The 16,989-nt window shown below is 35.8% G+C and overlaps 1 protein-coding gene across 7 annotated transcripts in view; it reads right to left on the minus strand.

Moving 5' to 3' along the window:
* The window catches only part of DCAF6 (DDB1 and CUL4 associated factor 6), a 91,683-nt gene that overhangs the window by 65,882 nt on the left and 8,812 nt on the right, over positions 1-16,989 (minus strand). For all 7 annotated transcript variants that reach the window (XM_074900055.1, XM_074900070.1, XM_074900079.1 and 4 more), the window contains exons 2-3: positions 8,812-8,873; positions 2,523-2,615 (exon numbers count right to left, since the gene is read on the minus strand). In XM_074900055.1, the coding sequence (XP_074756156.1) occupies positions 2,523-2,615; positions 8,812-8,873 (155 nt within the window). The remainder of the gene's footprint in view (positions 1-2,522; positions 2,616-8,811; positions 8,874-16,989) is intronic.

The following is a 16,989-nucleotide window of genomic DNA, read 5'->3' on the forward strand; positions in this document are numbered from 1 at the left end:
AGGAATCACAGTAACACATTTCTCCTCAGATGCCCAAACAATATAAACATATGTGATGGTTTGACTCTGGCTAAATGCCAGGTATCCACCAAGTCGCTCTATCACTTCCCCCCCCCCTTCCCTTTGTTTTCTCAACAGGGTAAAGAGGGGAAAGAAGATAAACGAACCCTTGTGGGTGAAACAAAAGCAGTTTTAATATAAGCAAAGCAAAGCAAAAGTCCGCGCACGGAAGCAAAAGCAAACAGATTTATTCTCTACTTCCCATGAAGAGGCGATGTCGGGCCTTCTCAGGAAGCAGGGCTCCAATACGCGTAGTGGTTGCCTCGGAGGACCAAGGGTGACCCCACCCCCTTCCTCCTGTCTCCCAGCTTTATACTGAGCAGACGTCATATGGTCTGGAATATCCCTTTGGTCGGTTTGGGTCAGCTGTCCTGGCTGTGTCCCCTTCCAAGATCTTGCCCACCCTGTCCCACTGGGGAAAATATCAGAAAGAGCCTTGGTGCTGTGTAAGCACTGCTCAGCAGCAGCCACAACTCCAGGGTGCTATCAACACCCTGCAGCTCCCAGCATAAACCACAGCACCGTGAGGGCTGTTATAGGGGAAAACCGATTCCAGTTCAGCCAGACCCAATACAACATATAACCTATTCGAACCTAAGAAACATATTTAGAAAAACTTCTCCTTCTGAGACACATTACGTAGTAACAATTAACATTTGCATGTGGCCAAATGTAACACAAACTGGAGTGACCTATATAAAACTCATGTAAATAAGTCAAACAAGATTAAATGCTTCCTTATTAAATTAGACATTTTACTAACAGAAGACTATATTGATGGCTAAAGTCTACTTTTGGTACTCTAGCTAGCTCATAACAGAAAAATATGATGGTATCTGCCAAGATGGCAGAATTACACTAGGGTTCTGGTACCAATACCAATTTGCTCCCTTTTCCTGTATTGATTCTGTTACTCAAGACAGAGAAAATAAGTTAACACAATAGTAACAGTCTTCAAAAATCACATTTCTAGTACATTTCAGAAGCAACAGCGGTTATTAAGTCTTCTTGATAGTACTTGCTTTTCTATAATTGTACTTGTATATATTGGGGGGGATTAAAAAAATTCTCAGCTGACTTAAGAAAACAGAAAATCTCCTGTATTTCTCATTTGGCTTAAGTACAGCAGCAGTACACAATAGGGAAAAACCCCAAATCATCCCATGAAAGCATAAATTGGTGCATCTATTAAAATACAATAATATAATAATTAACCAAGATAATAATACAGTAACTCTCCCATAGTGATATACTAAAATAAAATCTGCACAATAAATAATATTGAACACCACTTGCATGAAAAATTTTTACCTTGGAAGTCTCTCCAACAACACTCACTTTGGAATATATCCTTTATCCACTTCATGGATGTCTCCTCTTCTTCAACTGAACTTCCAGCCCAAAAGAAACCCCAGTCTAATGACACTGAATTTTGTCAGACTAACACCAACAGTTGAAAGGAAGAGATGAAGTCTGGAACCTATGGCTCATTTGGGGAAGTGAGGAAAAAGGCCCTTACCTGTAGGCAAGAGGCAACACTCCAGACCGCTATTATTTTGCCACCACAGCTGTTCAGGAAGGCAAAATACTACTGCCTCCAAAACCTTCTATTCAAACTCTCTTCCACCATACCAACCATGTATTTTGGTTCCCCCACCACATTTAATTATTATTTAATTTAATTTTTCAGCACCTCTTCAGGGTTTAGTTCTCAGCCTCTGAGAAAGCATGGGAGAGAGTACTTCACTTGAACATTGTTGCATAGGATCCCCAGCACTGAAGGATACAGTTCAGAGCATCTGTTCTATCAAACTATCAGCAGCTCCTTCAGGAGCAAGTGTGGAACACTGATACATGATAGATGCTAGCTGACATTACTGGAAGCCATCCGACTGCATCGTAACCTGCGTGAGTGCAGAAGTGGAAAAGCAGAGACCTTCACAGAACTCTCCCCCTTCACAAACTTGTTTCCCCTGTTTCAGTACAAATTCTTCTTCATCCACTTACAAACACACCCAAGGCAATGTAACTTCAAATAGTAATAAAGTATTTTAATAAAAACTGATATTTCAACACTACACAAAAGACAACTCAGTATATTACATATAGCAAAATCTAATACGATGTTTTAAAACTAAAATGAAACAGGAAACATTTTATCTGACTATAAGATTTCACAAGATTTACTGACTTCTATTGCTAATTCTGACACTAATCTGTTGTGAGACCATGTTCCTTTTGTGCCAGGCCACCTACCGTAAAATGGGATAATACATATGTTGCATGGGATTAGAATACTATGGTTTTAAAACACTGTGATGTTTTATTCCCATTTATAAACACTATAAAGGACCTGATATTATCTTTGTCAGATAATAGTTAGTATATGAAAAATAATATCTTGAAAAAATAATAACTTAAATCTTATTTGAAAATTAATGCATATCCAAAATGAAACCTACCTTTCTGCTGTAGGGATTACTAATTACCAAATTGGTGTCATCTGAACCAGATAAAATATATTCTCCTGTATCATTCCAGCAAATTGTATTCACCTGCATGAATTAAACAATAATTAGTTCAGACTTACATTAATGCAATTTTCAGAATATTCAAACACCAATACTCATCCAACACTACAGAAATAGGAGTTAAATTCAATTGAAATGATGTAATCTCTAAACACCTGGCACAAGACAAATTGTGTTTTAAAAACAAATTTATAAGGGAATGACCTGCTTCACCTATGGCATCTCAATTACTCCCTCTGCTCCCGAAGAGTCCATCAGGTAAATTAAGCCTTCCCACAAAGGCCTCAGTAGCCACAATTTTATACATTCAGGTGCTTTAATGTACCAAATCTACTTCACAGAGTTCTCCGAATTTCAACTGGAGGGCATCACAATGCTTTCATTATTAGATCTTTACCATATCCAAATTCTGACCATCCAATTCTTTTATACTTTTCATTGACCACACCTTCTCAGGGATCATGGGAAAAGCACTGCAGAATCCATCCCAGATCCCTTCTAAGAAGTCTGAGTAAGCTGGGAAAGAAGAATCCTACAGTGAGGTACAGAATCGTATCAGAACTTTACAGTATAATTCATTATCAATTCTCCTTTTCACCAGACTGCGTTTAATGTGTCAATGAAATAAAGCCGTAAAAGCACTCAAAATCCAGGAAGCTCAGAAAGTATCCTTAGAGTAATCTGTCTTCAAGCAGCACCAGCTCATGCACAAGCAGCAAAGACTGCATGCATGACCATTATTATTTATTTCGAGTAGCCTCTAAAATAGCTTTAAGTGTCAAACTGCAGCTGTCAACATCTTCTGTTGGCAGAATAACTGCCTTAGTGTGATGTATCAGAGTGGACTATATAATTAATAAAAACCTCACTTTGTTCTAAATCCTTTTCTTATGCTTTTTTAAATCCAAATGTCTCATTCTGAGACCAAAAAGACAAAATTCTTTTTGTTTAAAATAAATATGCCATTTGAGTTACTGTTTTAATCACAGGCTCAGTTGGGGTCCTTAATTAGGCAAAGTTACAAAATCAAAATTAGTTGTTTCAGATGGATCATATAGACAACAACTTGACATATTCATTGAGGAGCTTTAAATGAACTTTTGCCACTCAAAAAGACAAAAAAAGATAGATTTTTATGTTACAACACACATGACTATGGCAGAGCCAGCTCAATGCTCAGCAGCAGTCAAATAATGTTAGGAATCATTAGGAAATGCACAGAAAAGCAAATGTCATTCTGTGAGTGTACACATCCATGCATGACAAATCTGTGCCTTCCACACCATGCAGTTTTCATTCATATCCCACCCCCATATTCTCAATTTCTATTGCTTCCCATCTGAAAAGAAAAACTATGGAAAAGAATGACTAAGGTGATCATAGGTATCTAACACGTTTCACTGCAAGAAGCAATTATTTGTACTCCACTGGGGAAGGGATATGACAGAAGCTTATGAAATTATGAATGACATCGAAAAACAATTATTTTCTATGGATCTTTACAGTACAGAAAAAATGTCTTCAGTGAAACCATCACAACACACATGGCATTTTATTAAAACTGGAATTCATTGACATGGTATGTCCTAAATGCCAGAAGTAGAAAAATACACACATTCATCAAAGAAAAATGAAACATCATTAGAAACAAAGATGCAACTTTCACCTCCATCTGTCCATTAAAGTGTGATGTGTTCTCTAGAATAACCTTCAAGTACTGCCTGCTTGCCCTGTCTCAACTTTCCTCAAAAATTAGTACTGGCCACTCTCAAAGCAAAGTTATTAGGCTTGACTGAGAGTTGGTATGGCCTTGCATAGTTACTCTAATGATTTTATAACCTGGGCTGTCAATCACCAAAACCCATGCATTGAACTGTCCCATATCCATCTATTGTAGCACAGTACTACAACTAAGGCAACACAAAACCCAAGAATGTTCATTTTCACCTACATTTCCTTGCAGGCAGAAAAATGCTATCATTGCCCTAAAGAAACCAAAATGCTAATACAAGGATATAAAAATAAAAACAAGAACAAAACACTGAAGAAACAGGGAAGCTGCCGAAAAATTTAAAAACATTACATGAGAAAGAAGAGAAAGTACAACAATTAAACAATTTGAGGGGACGAGCAGGGTGAGTGGTGTCCAAAAAAAAAAAAAAAAATCTGAAGGACAGGGAAGCAGAGAAAGCATTGAAGATGCAAAGGGCAGACATGGTTATCTAAACTGCAGCATCACAAGCCTACACAAGACATAAGTCATTCTCCTTCTAAATTCCAATTTTATTGCACTGATTGCCTCAGGGTTGAGCAACTGGCTCAGAAAAAAAAACCTGAAGTGAGGTGACATAACCAAATGTGTGCTAGAGGTCTATAACTAAACAGGCTTTTTATTCTGTACCAGATCACCCTCTTGATATCACTGTCAAAAAATAAGTCAAAAAATAACAATGTCTTTCAGTGGAATAAACTTGATTTTTTTTTCCCCAGAGAACACCAACTTTCCGGTAAGTCATCAGTCAATACATTACATTTCTCAGTGTTCAGTACAACCTATTGACAGTGAATAACCCCAGTAAATATGCATATGGGTCACTAAAAACAGATGCTCAATAAGAGCAGATTAAAAATGCTCTCACATCTCATGCCATGGTAGCAATCCCACTATTAAAATACACTGTAAAATGAGGACTAGCTAGAAAATTGGTTTTTATTTCAAAACGATGTAGAAAATCTATGTTTCTACTACTTTCAAAGCCACTCAGCACCCAACTAAAAGCATAATGTAACACTTACTAAGAGTTTGAAATTCTCTGCGAAAAGACGTTAGAGTCAAAAGGATATATCGAACACAAATGACAGTTACTAACAAGATAAGAAAAAAGCCAAAGGGTAATTAGCTTTTTTCTATTAAATATTCCACATTATCAACAGTATCTAATTTTATTTGCCACTCAACTAGCCTTGAAAGGAAGCAGCAGGCACTTCTGACTCATTAGTCAAATAGTCAAAAATAAATTTACTATCTCTATATTTTCCTCAAAGACAATGCAGGCGGCAGCACTGCCAACCCTTAAAAAAAAAAAAAAAAAACCCTGAAAAAGCAAAGTCCTCACTTCTATGCAATGTAACATGGAATGAACTCTTTTGTGAACAGAACACAAGAAACAGACAAAAGGAAATAAAGCCCAGAATATCAGAAAGATCTCCAAAGCAAGAAAGGGGCTAAAAAAGGCACTAATTTTCATTTATGAAGGAAAAGGTAAAAACTGCATGTTCTAACAATATGCAGACAAACTTACTATACTAATTTAAGCATAGATTTGAAGCCTACATCTAAAAATTACTTGCTTGCAAGTGCCACCCTGAAGGAGATGTATGCCACGCAGGATGCTTGTGTGTTACTGAACTGAGCATCTATACATAGAAATGAGAAATTATTCCTGCAGGTAATCCTCTTTACTTTAAAATGTAGCATTTGTTTATGTCCTACCTTCCTTGGCTTTCACAGGACCAGAACTAGAAGAAAATAAGCAGAATTTTTACTCCAATTCAATATGGTTTAGAGTTGCTTTCTCCTCTACTTTCCTCATATTTCATTGCTGTTGGTCCAGATTGATTCCCTTTCAAAATTTCTCCTTTGGATTTAGCCACTTCATACAGAAAGCATCTCACCTAACTCTATACGTTTCCTATCATCTTAAACTCCTTTTATAGTTAACACAGAAAATGGCAACTTCTGGCATAGATGTATGACCTCACTGAATTGGACAATGTGAATCTTCTTGAAAGAGACTAATTCAGTTACTTCACATACTACTGCTAGAAACTGTCTCTTCAAAACAGGTAGAAAATTGCACTATTTCAAAGACAACAGTACCTAAACTCTGAGATTACTCATATCTCAAACAAAAAGTTGCTATGGTAATATTACTGCTAGATGAGCATGCATACTTGAGGTAATTCATAGAACTATTCCCTTCTTCAAAGATATTGTACCCAAGTAGGATTATACATACAGTCATACTTCCCACAGGATATCTCTCTTTTGTGTAACATAGATCAAATGGTAGGTAGGAAGCTGAACTTTTATCCTCAATTAGAAAAAAAATTCTTGCCTTAAGTTGTCCACCATGTCCAATTACACAGCATGCTTTATATAGAAAATACAAGCCACAACTTATTCCACAGAATATGTTCTTAACCCCAAAACAAACAAAAAGACAACCAAAAAAACAAAACCAACCCTACCGTTCCACCCTCCAAAAAACCTCAACCACCCCCAAAAAAACCAAATTCAGAAACACCCTTAATAAGACAACTATGGAATTCATTCCTCACATTTGAAATGCATACTGATTCAGCAACTGCAGGGTAGGGAAGACTAATATGATCCATTGATGATATAAGAATTTTAATTAGTAAGGGCACTGTAATTTCATTTACTTTCATTTCACAGTTTTTAAATTAGTAAGAAATTATACTGAATGGTTGTTAGCCATAAAAGATTATTCCCTGCAAAAAAAACACACAGTGAATGAGGTAAGAACTCCTAATACCCCATTCTTTAAGGACGCATAAGCTCTGAGCAAATTGAATTTCAAAAGACATTTTTCAAATTGCAACAGTATTTTCAAACACCTACATACAATACTGAAAGTTCACAATTCAAACATTTTCCACTCACACTAAAACAATTAAGTTAGGTCACATGTTAAAGTATACTTTAAAAGCAATCAATCCAAAATGAATTTTTAAATACATATCCACCAAGTAGATCCAAGTAAACACCAAATAACCAACACCAAATTTGCAGTTTCTGTTACATGACACAGAGGTCAACTAAAAGAGAGATCAGTCACTCCATTTTTAACAAGTAGCGAAGAAATACTATTTTCCTATCCCCTGTTTTATAGGCAAAAGTGACTATTTTTACAAGAAAACAAATTTTAAAATAATTTTAAAACCCCAATCAACTTCAGGAAAAGACACGTGAAAAATTTCATCTTCAGTATATTTCAGGAGATGAAAAACTACTTGAAAAGAAATTCTAAAGTAAAAATCACTGTTAAAAACTTTAATATAAAAACTTATAAATAACTTTCTACCCATAGAATCACAGAATTGACCTTACACTGTCATTCTTATAACATTTCTGGGGGGGAAGCATCAATTTCCCAGGTTAAGTCAACACCATCTGTTATCAGAACATTAAACTTAGAATGGTAGTAAGTACAGCAAAAGTAGGTGACTTTTTATATACAACAATTCTAACCCTTGCCTTTCCCAGCCTTTCTAGTCTCTCAAAAAATACACACAAGTCAAAATCATACTACTGACTTCAAACCAAAAGGCTAGCTTTCATTAATACTTTTTCTTTAAACTACTGCATTGGTTAACTAACAATTATAACACTCCTTAATTTAAAGCTACAAGTTTAAGCAACTCGAGAAAAAAAATCTTTACATTTGAACAGCTTTTGAAATAAACATATTAAGGTATAAAATTTACACTTAACATTTTCATTTTTTATAGCAGATCTAGTATCCTTTTCCTTTTCTGATACCTTTTACAAGATGATGCTTTAACAGTCATGAATTTCTGCTCTATTTGTCAAAGGTAATGCATCAATCTCTTTGCCCTCTACCTAGTTTAAGTAAAATCTCTTACTTAAAAGAATATGTTTTACAATACTTGAAATATTGCTTATTTAAATATTTAATTTTTGAAAGTGGTCCAAGTTATGTTATTGCCTTTCAGGGGAAGCTTATTTTTACGGTCTCTTTAAATAAGCATGTAGCACTTGATCATTTCCTTTTTAGACCTGGAGAATAAATCACTCAAAACACTAATACAGCTTTAAGTCAACAAAATATGTCAACATAGCACAAAATTACTACAGATTCCATTTAAAGGTTTAAGATGAGATCTAACTGAAAAGTTAAGCATGTGTTTTTCTGGCATAGAAGATTAATTAATTTAGCAGTAGGACACAGTATTCAGGTATAGGAATGGGATTTTGTTTTGCTTCAAAGGTAGTGTCAAATGTTTAAGAAGAAACAAATACCTAGAGAATTCAGATGTAGATATCAACAAGCACAGTTTTCCAGCTCAGCTTTACTACATGGTATTGGCGATTTTAAGTTAACAAACTATTATTGTGGCAACAAAAATCACAATTTAACATCTTTGAACAAACAAAAAAGCAACAAGGACTTACACATCCATCATGCACATTCAAGGTTGCTTCAAGTTTTAATCTTTGGATAAATTCTCTTCTCCCTGTGAAGAAAAATACTAATTATGCACTCTTAAAACAATAACACTGAATAAGTAATTAAGGCCCTGCTAATGGGCACTAACAGGTAAAAATCTAAAAAGTAAAGAAACAGAATATAAATGTAAATCTTGATGCAGTTCATATGTTCTCATTTCTCAAGTGCTAAGACAAGCATCACATTTGCTAGCTCTTCCACGACCTTTAATAAGAGTGCAGAAATGGCAAAATGAACATTTCACAGGTTCATAGGTTGATGTTTCCTCTAAAACTAATAGCTATAGAGTAGAAAAGAACTCTGTGGTAATTTAGTTAACTTAGCTGAAAGCTATACAGCAAGTATAACATAGTTCAAGAAGTACAACCTTTTGTATAGGAACATGAAGAATGTGTTTAGGTCTCAAGTACAAAGTAAAACATGGTCTTGTAATTTCAGGAAAGAACTGGAAGTTGATCTTGAAAGCATTGTCTACAATTCTACATCTCCTCTTAAATTAGAGAAAACCCACCTTCAATTTTGTTACTAATATTGCATTTTGGAGAGCAACATTCAAGTCCAGTACCATTCTATCTGATACATACTTAAGGGATAAAACACAAAGGAAACTTTTGGAAAGGTGACATGAAAAGAAGAGATAAAGGAGAAAGAAGAAATCTATAAATGCATATTAAGTACAGCAAGAGCCCAAGAACTTAATATCCTTATTCCCTATATACAAGCTGACTTACCACTGCACTTGAAAACACTACTGTACTATGTAGTCATGTAGAGATGACGAGGAAAAAATAAAGTATACTGAAAACAATGTGGTCTCTTCCTGAACTAGATATTTAAACAAATAGCTCCACCTTTCATTTAATTTAGAGTGGCCCCATTTTATGAACACAGATTATAATGAACCTAATAATCCCCAGAAAGCACTTTCAGAAAATACAAATACTGATAAACCTAATATTTTATTTAAATCCTAAAAGCACTTAAACTCAAGGACCTTTATCTTTTTTGTCCTGTGTTTAGTACAACTCAGAACAAAACTTCAGGAAAGAGCATTAGACTGTAGGCCTATGTTAGGCTGCACTGTTTTCAAATATAAACGTATCAAATTCACCCAAAATTAACCTTCCTGCCTTCCTTTAGGGAAACTAGTCAGGGAAAGAAGAACTGCAACAGAACCCTCTCCACATCTGACAATCCTACACTTCTGAACTTGTTTTGGTTCAGCTCAAGGCAGAACCATTTCAGAGCCCCATGTTGCCTCTGGCACTGTAGCTCAAATCTGGAAAAGTAATTTCTCCTCTCTCCACTTGTTTCCTCTTAATGTCTTTTCTTTGTCCCATAGATTCTCCAGCACTGAAAAGGAATACCCGATATCCATACCAAGTCCCTCACAGTCACAGACTGCCACAGCACAACCATCTGACTGAGAAGCAGGCACTGAACATCCCTGCCACACTTCCTCAAAGACCAGGAAACCCTTCTAGCAGTACTGACTCCCACAGGTACACCCGCACCTCATTCAATGTTCACACAGCTTTCCCTCCATGAAAAGGTATGTTTTGGTACCTACTTTTTGCTGGAACGAGAAGTCACCTCCAAAATTCAAAACTCACTCATAACACAGCTCAAATACTACATTTGATTAAGATCATACTTTGGCAAAATATTTTTTCTTTTTTAAGAGGAGGTACTGACTGAAACGGTTATAAAGCGCTAGCTTTTAAAGCACACCTAAGATAGCTTTAAAAAATTAAAACTATACTCTCTTACGCCCCATTTTATAGACATGGACATTGTGACATCTCGGAAGTGCTACAATTTCCACTAACCAGGAATAGCCATCACCAGAGAGAGATTAAAATAACAAACAATCTTATGCACCATGTACTACTAGTAAGAATATATGCATTCTTCAGTTGGGAATACATCTACCTAGTTCACTATTCTTTCTTCACCACTGTTCCTTATCCATTTTTTTTCCCCTAGAGGAACAGACTTCAAACTTGGGTCCTTAACAGTTGGTTTATTGCACTTTTCAGTTAAAGCCCATTATTTTTCAAATAGCTAAATGATACATGTGTTTGCAAAGACGATTCCTATTTTCATGTTAATTTGATTTCTACTTGCTTGCAAGTAAATATTAATACTGAGGTGGGAAATATCACCTGCTGTATGCTTATATATAACTTTGCATAATACAAATGTAACAATTTGCTTCAGAGGCGCTACTGTAATGCAAAATACAGCACAGTAATATGTGACCTCCAATAGGATCATTTCACTAAGAAAGGTATACTCCGCAGGTCAACACAAAAATCTAGTGTTTGTTAGTTTCATCATATTTCAGAAAAGTCTGAAAGCAGTGGATGATTCCTGTGCATTGCACTATATGCATAAAACACATCTGAAAGTCAGGTGACATCTGCAGACCAACACACAGGCGCTTGCCTTGAGAATCCTCTGTACAGAAACACTGAAGGAGAATACGTTAACTCATTTTAAAAACAAGCAAAGCAACAGATTTTCCTCCTTTCTGCATGGTCTGGTTTTAATCCAAATCACTTAAATTGACAAGCAAGAAACAGTAAATGTGTTCTAATCATATCTTCAATTGCAATTTTTATTTCCTTTTATTTAAAGAAGTCTGTTGACAAAACTAGACACAAACTGACCTGTTGTTAGATTAGGATTTTTTAGTCTTAATAAGAACACAGTAGCTATACAAGTTTCAGTAAATGTTTAACTTGAGATACAGACATATGGTGCCTCATATAATTACACTCCCCCATTTAAAACATAAAAAAAATTGTTAGGATTGCACATGCTAGCATATGTGATTTGTTATATATGTGATTAGCTATTTATCATGTGATCACTACTTATCTAAATATTGATTTGAGGGAGGAATGAAATACAGGCAAAACTACAACACTTAAACAGTTTCCTTATTTCCTAAAGTACAAAGGAAGCAAGGGATAAAACAGTTGAAGTGTTTTGACTCCAAAAACCTTCCTATTTGATTAAATACTCAACACAATAAGCAACTGAATGGAATATTTCTAGTTTATCTTATCATTCAAAACTAGAACCACCAACTCGTGAATGTTTTTTTTTTCTAAAATAAAAACCAGAACTAATTAAATAAACTGATCTGAATACTCTGCATTTGCTGTTCTTAAAAGGTGAGCAAAGTTAGTTTCCCTGTACTTCACCAATGACTTCCACAAGTTCATTAGTATGATAAAAAAAGCTCAGCAGTAAGCACTAGAACTTTCTGATATTTAAGTCACCTGAATATTTTTGTCACTTTCCCATTTTTATCAAATTAAAAAATTAAAAACACAATACTGTTTATCAGTAGGCTACATTCATTTTCTTACTCTTCAGGTGCATCACAACTCTTATTGCTAGACTTTCTAACAGTCAAATTCTCCATATCAAGGACTCTACTCTCCCAGTTGACAAGAATCTTCCCAACTGTTCATTCTCATTCACCTAATCCAATGGCTACCTGCTTCTTCCACCTTCCAACAAAGGCAGCCCTCCTGGCTTCTCCTTCAGCTAAGACGACAGAGAAGACCCAGACTTTTGACAAAACCCCATGAAGTACTTTTTTCTTATAAAATCAGCATCAAGACCTCTATCAAGTTTTGGTGTCCTGTCATGTCTGTCCTGTCCCGTGTGTCCCCCCCCATCCGCCCCCCGCTGCCCCAGTACTGTGTATAGGCTTTGTAAGAGCCAGAAACCATTTCTTTTTCCCCTTAACTATGTGCCACCAGAAATGGAATAATTTAATTCAGTGAGGATGCTTCAATGTATCATTCCCTATGTTCAAATAAGGCCTGTTTAAGACCGGGATCAAGTGATCAAGCTGTCATCACCAAGATCATCTCACTTAACAGTGGAACATACATGAGGTTTGCTTTGAAACTGCTAAGGTGAAACTATCAACAAGAATAAAATAAAACCTAACAAAAAAGCACTGTTAAATTTCAAATAGCGAGGATGACTTCCCTGTGAAGTGTTTACATAGCTGAAATTTGGAAAGCTATCAAGCCAATGCTCCACCCACCCCTTTTGACTAGACATTATGCACTAGCTGAAGCCTCAAGCTAGAGTGCCACCCTCAGTACACTGATCAATCATTTTTTAGTTTATATTAAGCTAGAGACTAAAGGACCACTTCCAAGGCCACATTCTATGTATAGAAGAAGCACCACCTTGAGTCATCCATAATATGAGTTTAAATATGGAAAAGTGGGCAAAAGAGAAACTGCAGCTGCTTCCTAGTAACGTTTTTCTTCAAAATGTTCCACTGTGCACAATGTCAAACCAAGCAATGCCTTGCCACTCCCCTCTGGAGAATTACCTAATTTTGGTGTTTAGGCACTTATGCACAGCTCTAATCTCACTTCAGGGAGCAATATCAAAATACCAGAGTGTTCCTTGTATTTCCCGCTCACAGCAACTATGACACCATTTAGGTCACAACTCTCAATTTAGGAATTGCTGGTCAGATGCTTTCTATATGGCTGTTTTGGTAGAAGTACACATACCTTTCTTTTGTTAAGTGACTTCATGCTACTTCAGAACTGATGACAGCAGTGAAGTTTAATGCTTCAAGCACGTAAAACCTTCATATTATTTAAAACTGTACTCCAGAATTTCCCATTGAAAAAGTACAGATTGTTTCATGATGGCGGTCTAGATTTAAAGTACATTTGTGCTCTACAGAAATGTAACTAAACTTTGATCCAAAGCAGCACCACCACAGTACGAGACATTAAAAGACAACCCTTATTCAGAAAACCAGTAATAGATCCTGTTTGTCAAATGAACACTCATTTATGTCAAGCTGGCTCTTTCTAAGGCCAAGTCCCTCAGCGCTAGCTTGCTGTGACATTTGGAATGCCCTAGTTTAAAACTGAAACAGAGCCAGCATCTGTTCCCAATGCAGAACACATGTTATCTTGCACTCTAAGTGCATTTAAAAACTACTCTTGATTTTCCAGTGTAGAGTTTATATATTTCTGAAGCCACTCTGTGAAAAGCTAGTAAATCCAGTTCATTTGTATATAGGTTATTTTGCTGGATTGACTATATCAAACTCTGTGATCCAGTATAACTTTCACACCACATCTCAATACACTGTTTTTCCAGCAACCAGAATTCTCCATATACCTTACAGTAAACAGGACTATACACAGTATGCACTGAATTAACTTTCATTGAGGTATGTTAAAATTCTTGAAGATTAATTAAAATCTTGAAAAACATTTGTTAGCTGTGTAGACTGACAGTGGCCCCATTTTATAGACACTGAAACTGTGACACAGGAAACTGTAACAATTTATCAAAGGAGACAGTGAATCAGCAATACTGTCAGAAACCAAATCCATCGGTGTGACCTCCAGTCCTTTGATCAAGGCCCTATGTTATATTTCCTGATTGTTTTGTACTACTGTATAAATGCCAAAAAATGGTAACTTTTGATTCTGTCAATGTTTAAAAGATTGCCTTTCAAGTTACTATGAAAAAGTACTTCATTATGGTTTAAGTTCAAAACAGATAACCCAAATTCTTCTCTGCTCTTGATGATACATCATTAAGCCTGAAGGTCTATACAAAACACTATACAGAAAACAGAAAATATTTTAATTTCTATGAACAGACTTACTTGCCATTTTAACATGTAAGAGCTTTGCTACTAAACACCCAGCATCAAACAATTTGGTATTAGTCAAGCTTACACTCAAAATCCCAAGATACACTTCAAAATAAGCTTCATGTATTAAGAAACACAAAATTTTTACATATTAACACTAAGACAGCAACTATAGAAGATAGGACACTATGCCCTGAATAACAATCCAGAAAGCCTATATCATCTCCTGGTGAGTATACTGATACAAAATTTGACCTCAAAAAGAAACACAAGAAGAGATCTGCTGAAGTAAAAAAAAAAAAAAAAAAAAAAAGTTCAGTAATGTTATATATTTTAGGGTGATTAATAAGCAATTTGGAAAAGAATTCTGTGTAGGTTTGCTTCTACCAAATCTTCAAGAGTAAGTTACTATGGGTAACAGAACTGATAAGATTTGTTTGCATTAGTAGCAATGTTGGTAATTAACTCTCAAAACGTATTTCAGACACTAAAAAGTATCCATTCCTGAATATAAGCTTCCATCGGGCTCCATCACTGGTAAGGCTACAAGCATTTGAGCTTTAAAACAGTGTTTTTAATTTCTGTTTGATATTTACCATGTTTTATGTTTGAAAGACACAAATGCGTAAAATTCAATTGTATCAATTTTTAAGGTCTTCTCGATGCCAAAAATGTGGCATAAAGTACAACTACCCTAGAGAAGACATTTTATCTGTGTATTCTAAGTACTAGTTTTTGAGTGAGCGTGCTATACTGACTAGTACTAAGTGGATTTCATTCACAAGTACACCATATGCTGACAGCTATCCTGTCCATATCAGAGACTTCTGTGTTGTTCTTGCCACAGATTGCAGCTGAGCAGAAGATAAAATGACTGTGGCATGTGACAGGAGAAAAAAATGCCAGTTTACAGCAATTCTCATGTTCACTCTATCCTTTAAAATAGTCCATATACAAACTATTCAGAGATAAAAGGCACTTGAAATTATTATATTATGTCGCGAATACTTCTAATTTCTACAGAGCAGAGGACAAAAATTCATGTGATAAAATAGAGAAGTTCTATGTAAAAGACAGCCAAAGGCAAAAAGATAACCTGTACCACCCTACTCAACACAACACTATCTGAAATAGCTTAAGTGTGATTACCTGGATGTATGATCAACCAAACACAAAAGCATTTTCTGTTTTCTCCAGCAGCATTAAAATGTGTCCCAAGTAAACAACTCAAAATTCTAAAACAAATCCCAACACAAAACTGAATAGTCATCAGATCAAGAAAAATTCATTTAAGCCCTGCCTTCTTATCAAAAGAATCAAAGGAGGCTTCCACTAACCGAAGGCAAAAAGAAATATTATGCAGAGTGTTGCAAGCTAGAGTAAACAGCATTACTGTAGGTGTCAACATGTCTTTGGAAATGCTTTTCCCTGATAAGTCTTCATCTGAAATAGTATGTGGAATCGTAAGGCACGTTGAGTATTTTCTTGTAAAAAGGATATTAACATAGTAACCCAGACAATACTTAGGACACTTTGCGAAATAAGATCCCTTCAGGTACTCTGCTTTATTCTCTCAAATACTACTTATCTGTCTAACACCCAAGGTTAATTAGGAGCTCTACTTTTCAGCAAGAACATGAGACATCTAAGAAGCTGAAACAAGGGTATGACTCTACCCCAGTGCAAAAGTTAAGACTGCTAGCAGAGGAACCATGATCTATCATCTCCAAGTACTCAGGCAAAATGAATACAGGAGCATGGAATATCACTAGCAGAAGAAAAAGTTACTGGAATCTGCTCTTAAGAGAAGCACATTCCTAGCAGGCATGTCCATGTAGGCCTGAAGATGCATGTGCCCAATACTGCTGCCAGTCCTTCCATTACCTTTAAGTGTCCGTCAGAGGCTACTGCTTCTTCAAATCAGACAGCAGGACTAATCACATGAATATCCCCTAGCCCATTTCAGACAAAGGTTCTGGGGAAAATAAAATCCTACTACTTAAAGTTGTTTAAGCTAATTCAGTACACATTTATAAACAGATTAAGAAGTGATTATACAGAAGCTAACCAGCATATCTAAAGAGACGTAGCAAAAAAGCAGAGCCTGCCTGTCCCACAGGTATGTCTTAGTGAAACTGAGAATTTGGACAGGGTGGAACTTAATTAGAGCATTTACTGTTCTGCACACCTACCTAATTAAACATACCATTTAATCCTGGGTAGTATAGGAATTATACACTGCTGGGTTTGGGGGAAGATGTGAAATAAATACACACACCATAACAGATACAGGTACACAACCCTGTGAGATTCTAAATGTAAACACTTGGAAATTGCCCAGGATTAGAGTGTAAAGATAGATGACATCAAAAGTTGAGCTACAGTAGAAATCCAAGTCTCTGTATTAGTTGACTATTAAGTTGACACCATGACATAAATTGAATTATCATTGGGCATT

This window comes from Athene noctua, chromosome 1, assembly GCF_965140245.1.
Source record: "Athene noctua chromosome 1, bAthNoc1.hap1.1, whole genome shotgun sequence".
NCBI lineage: Eukaryota > Metazoa > Chordata > Aves > Strigiformes > Strigidae > Athene > Athene noctua.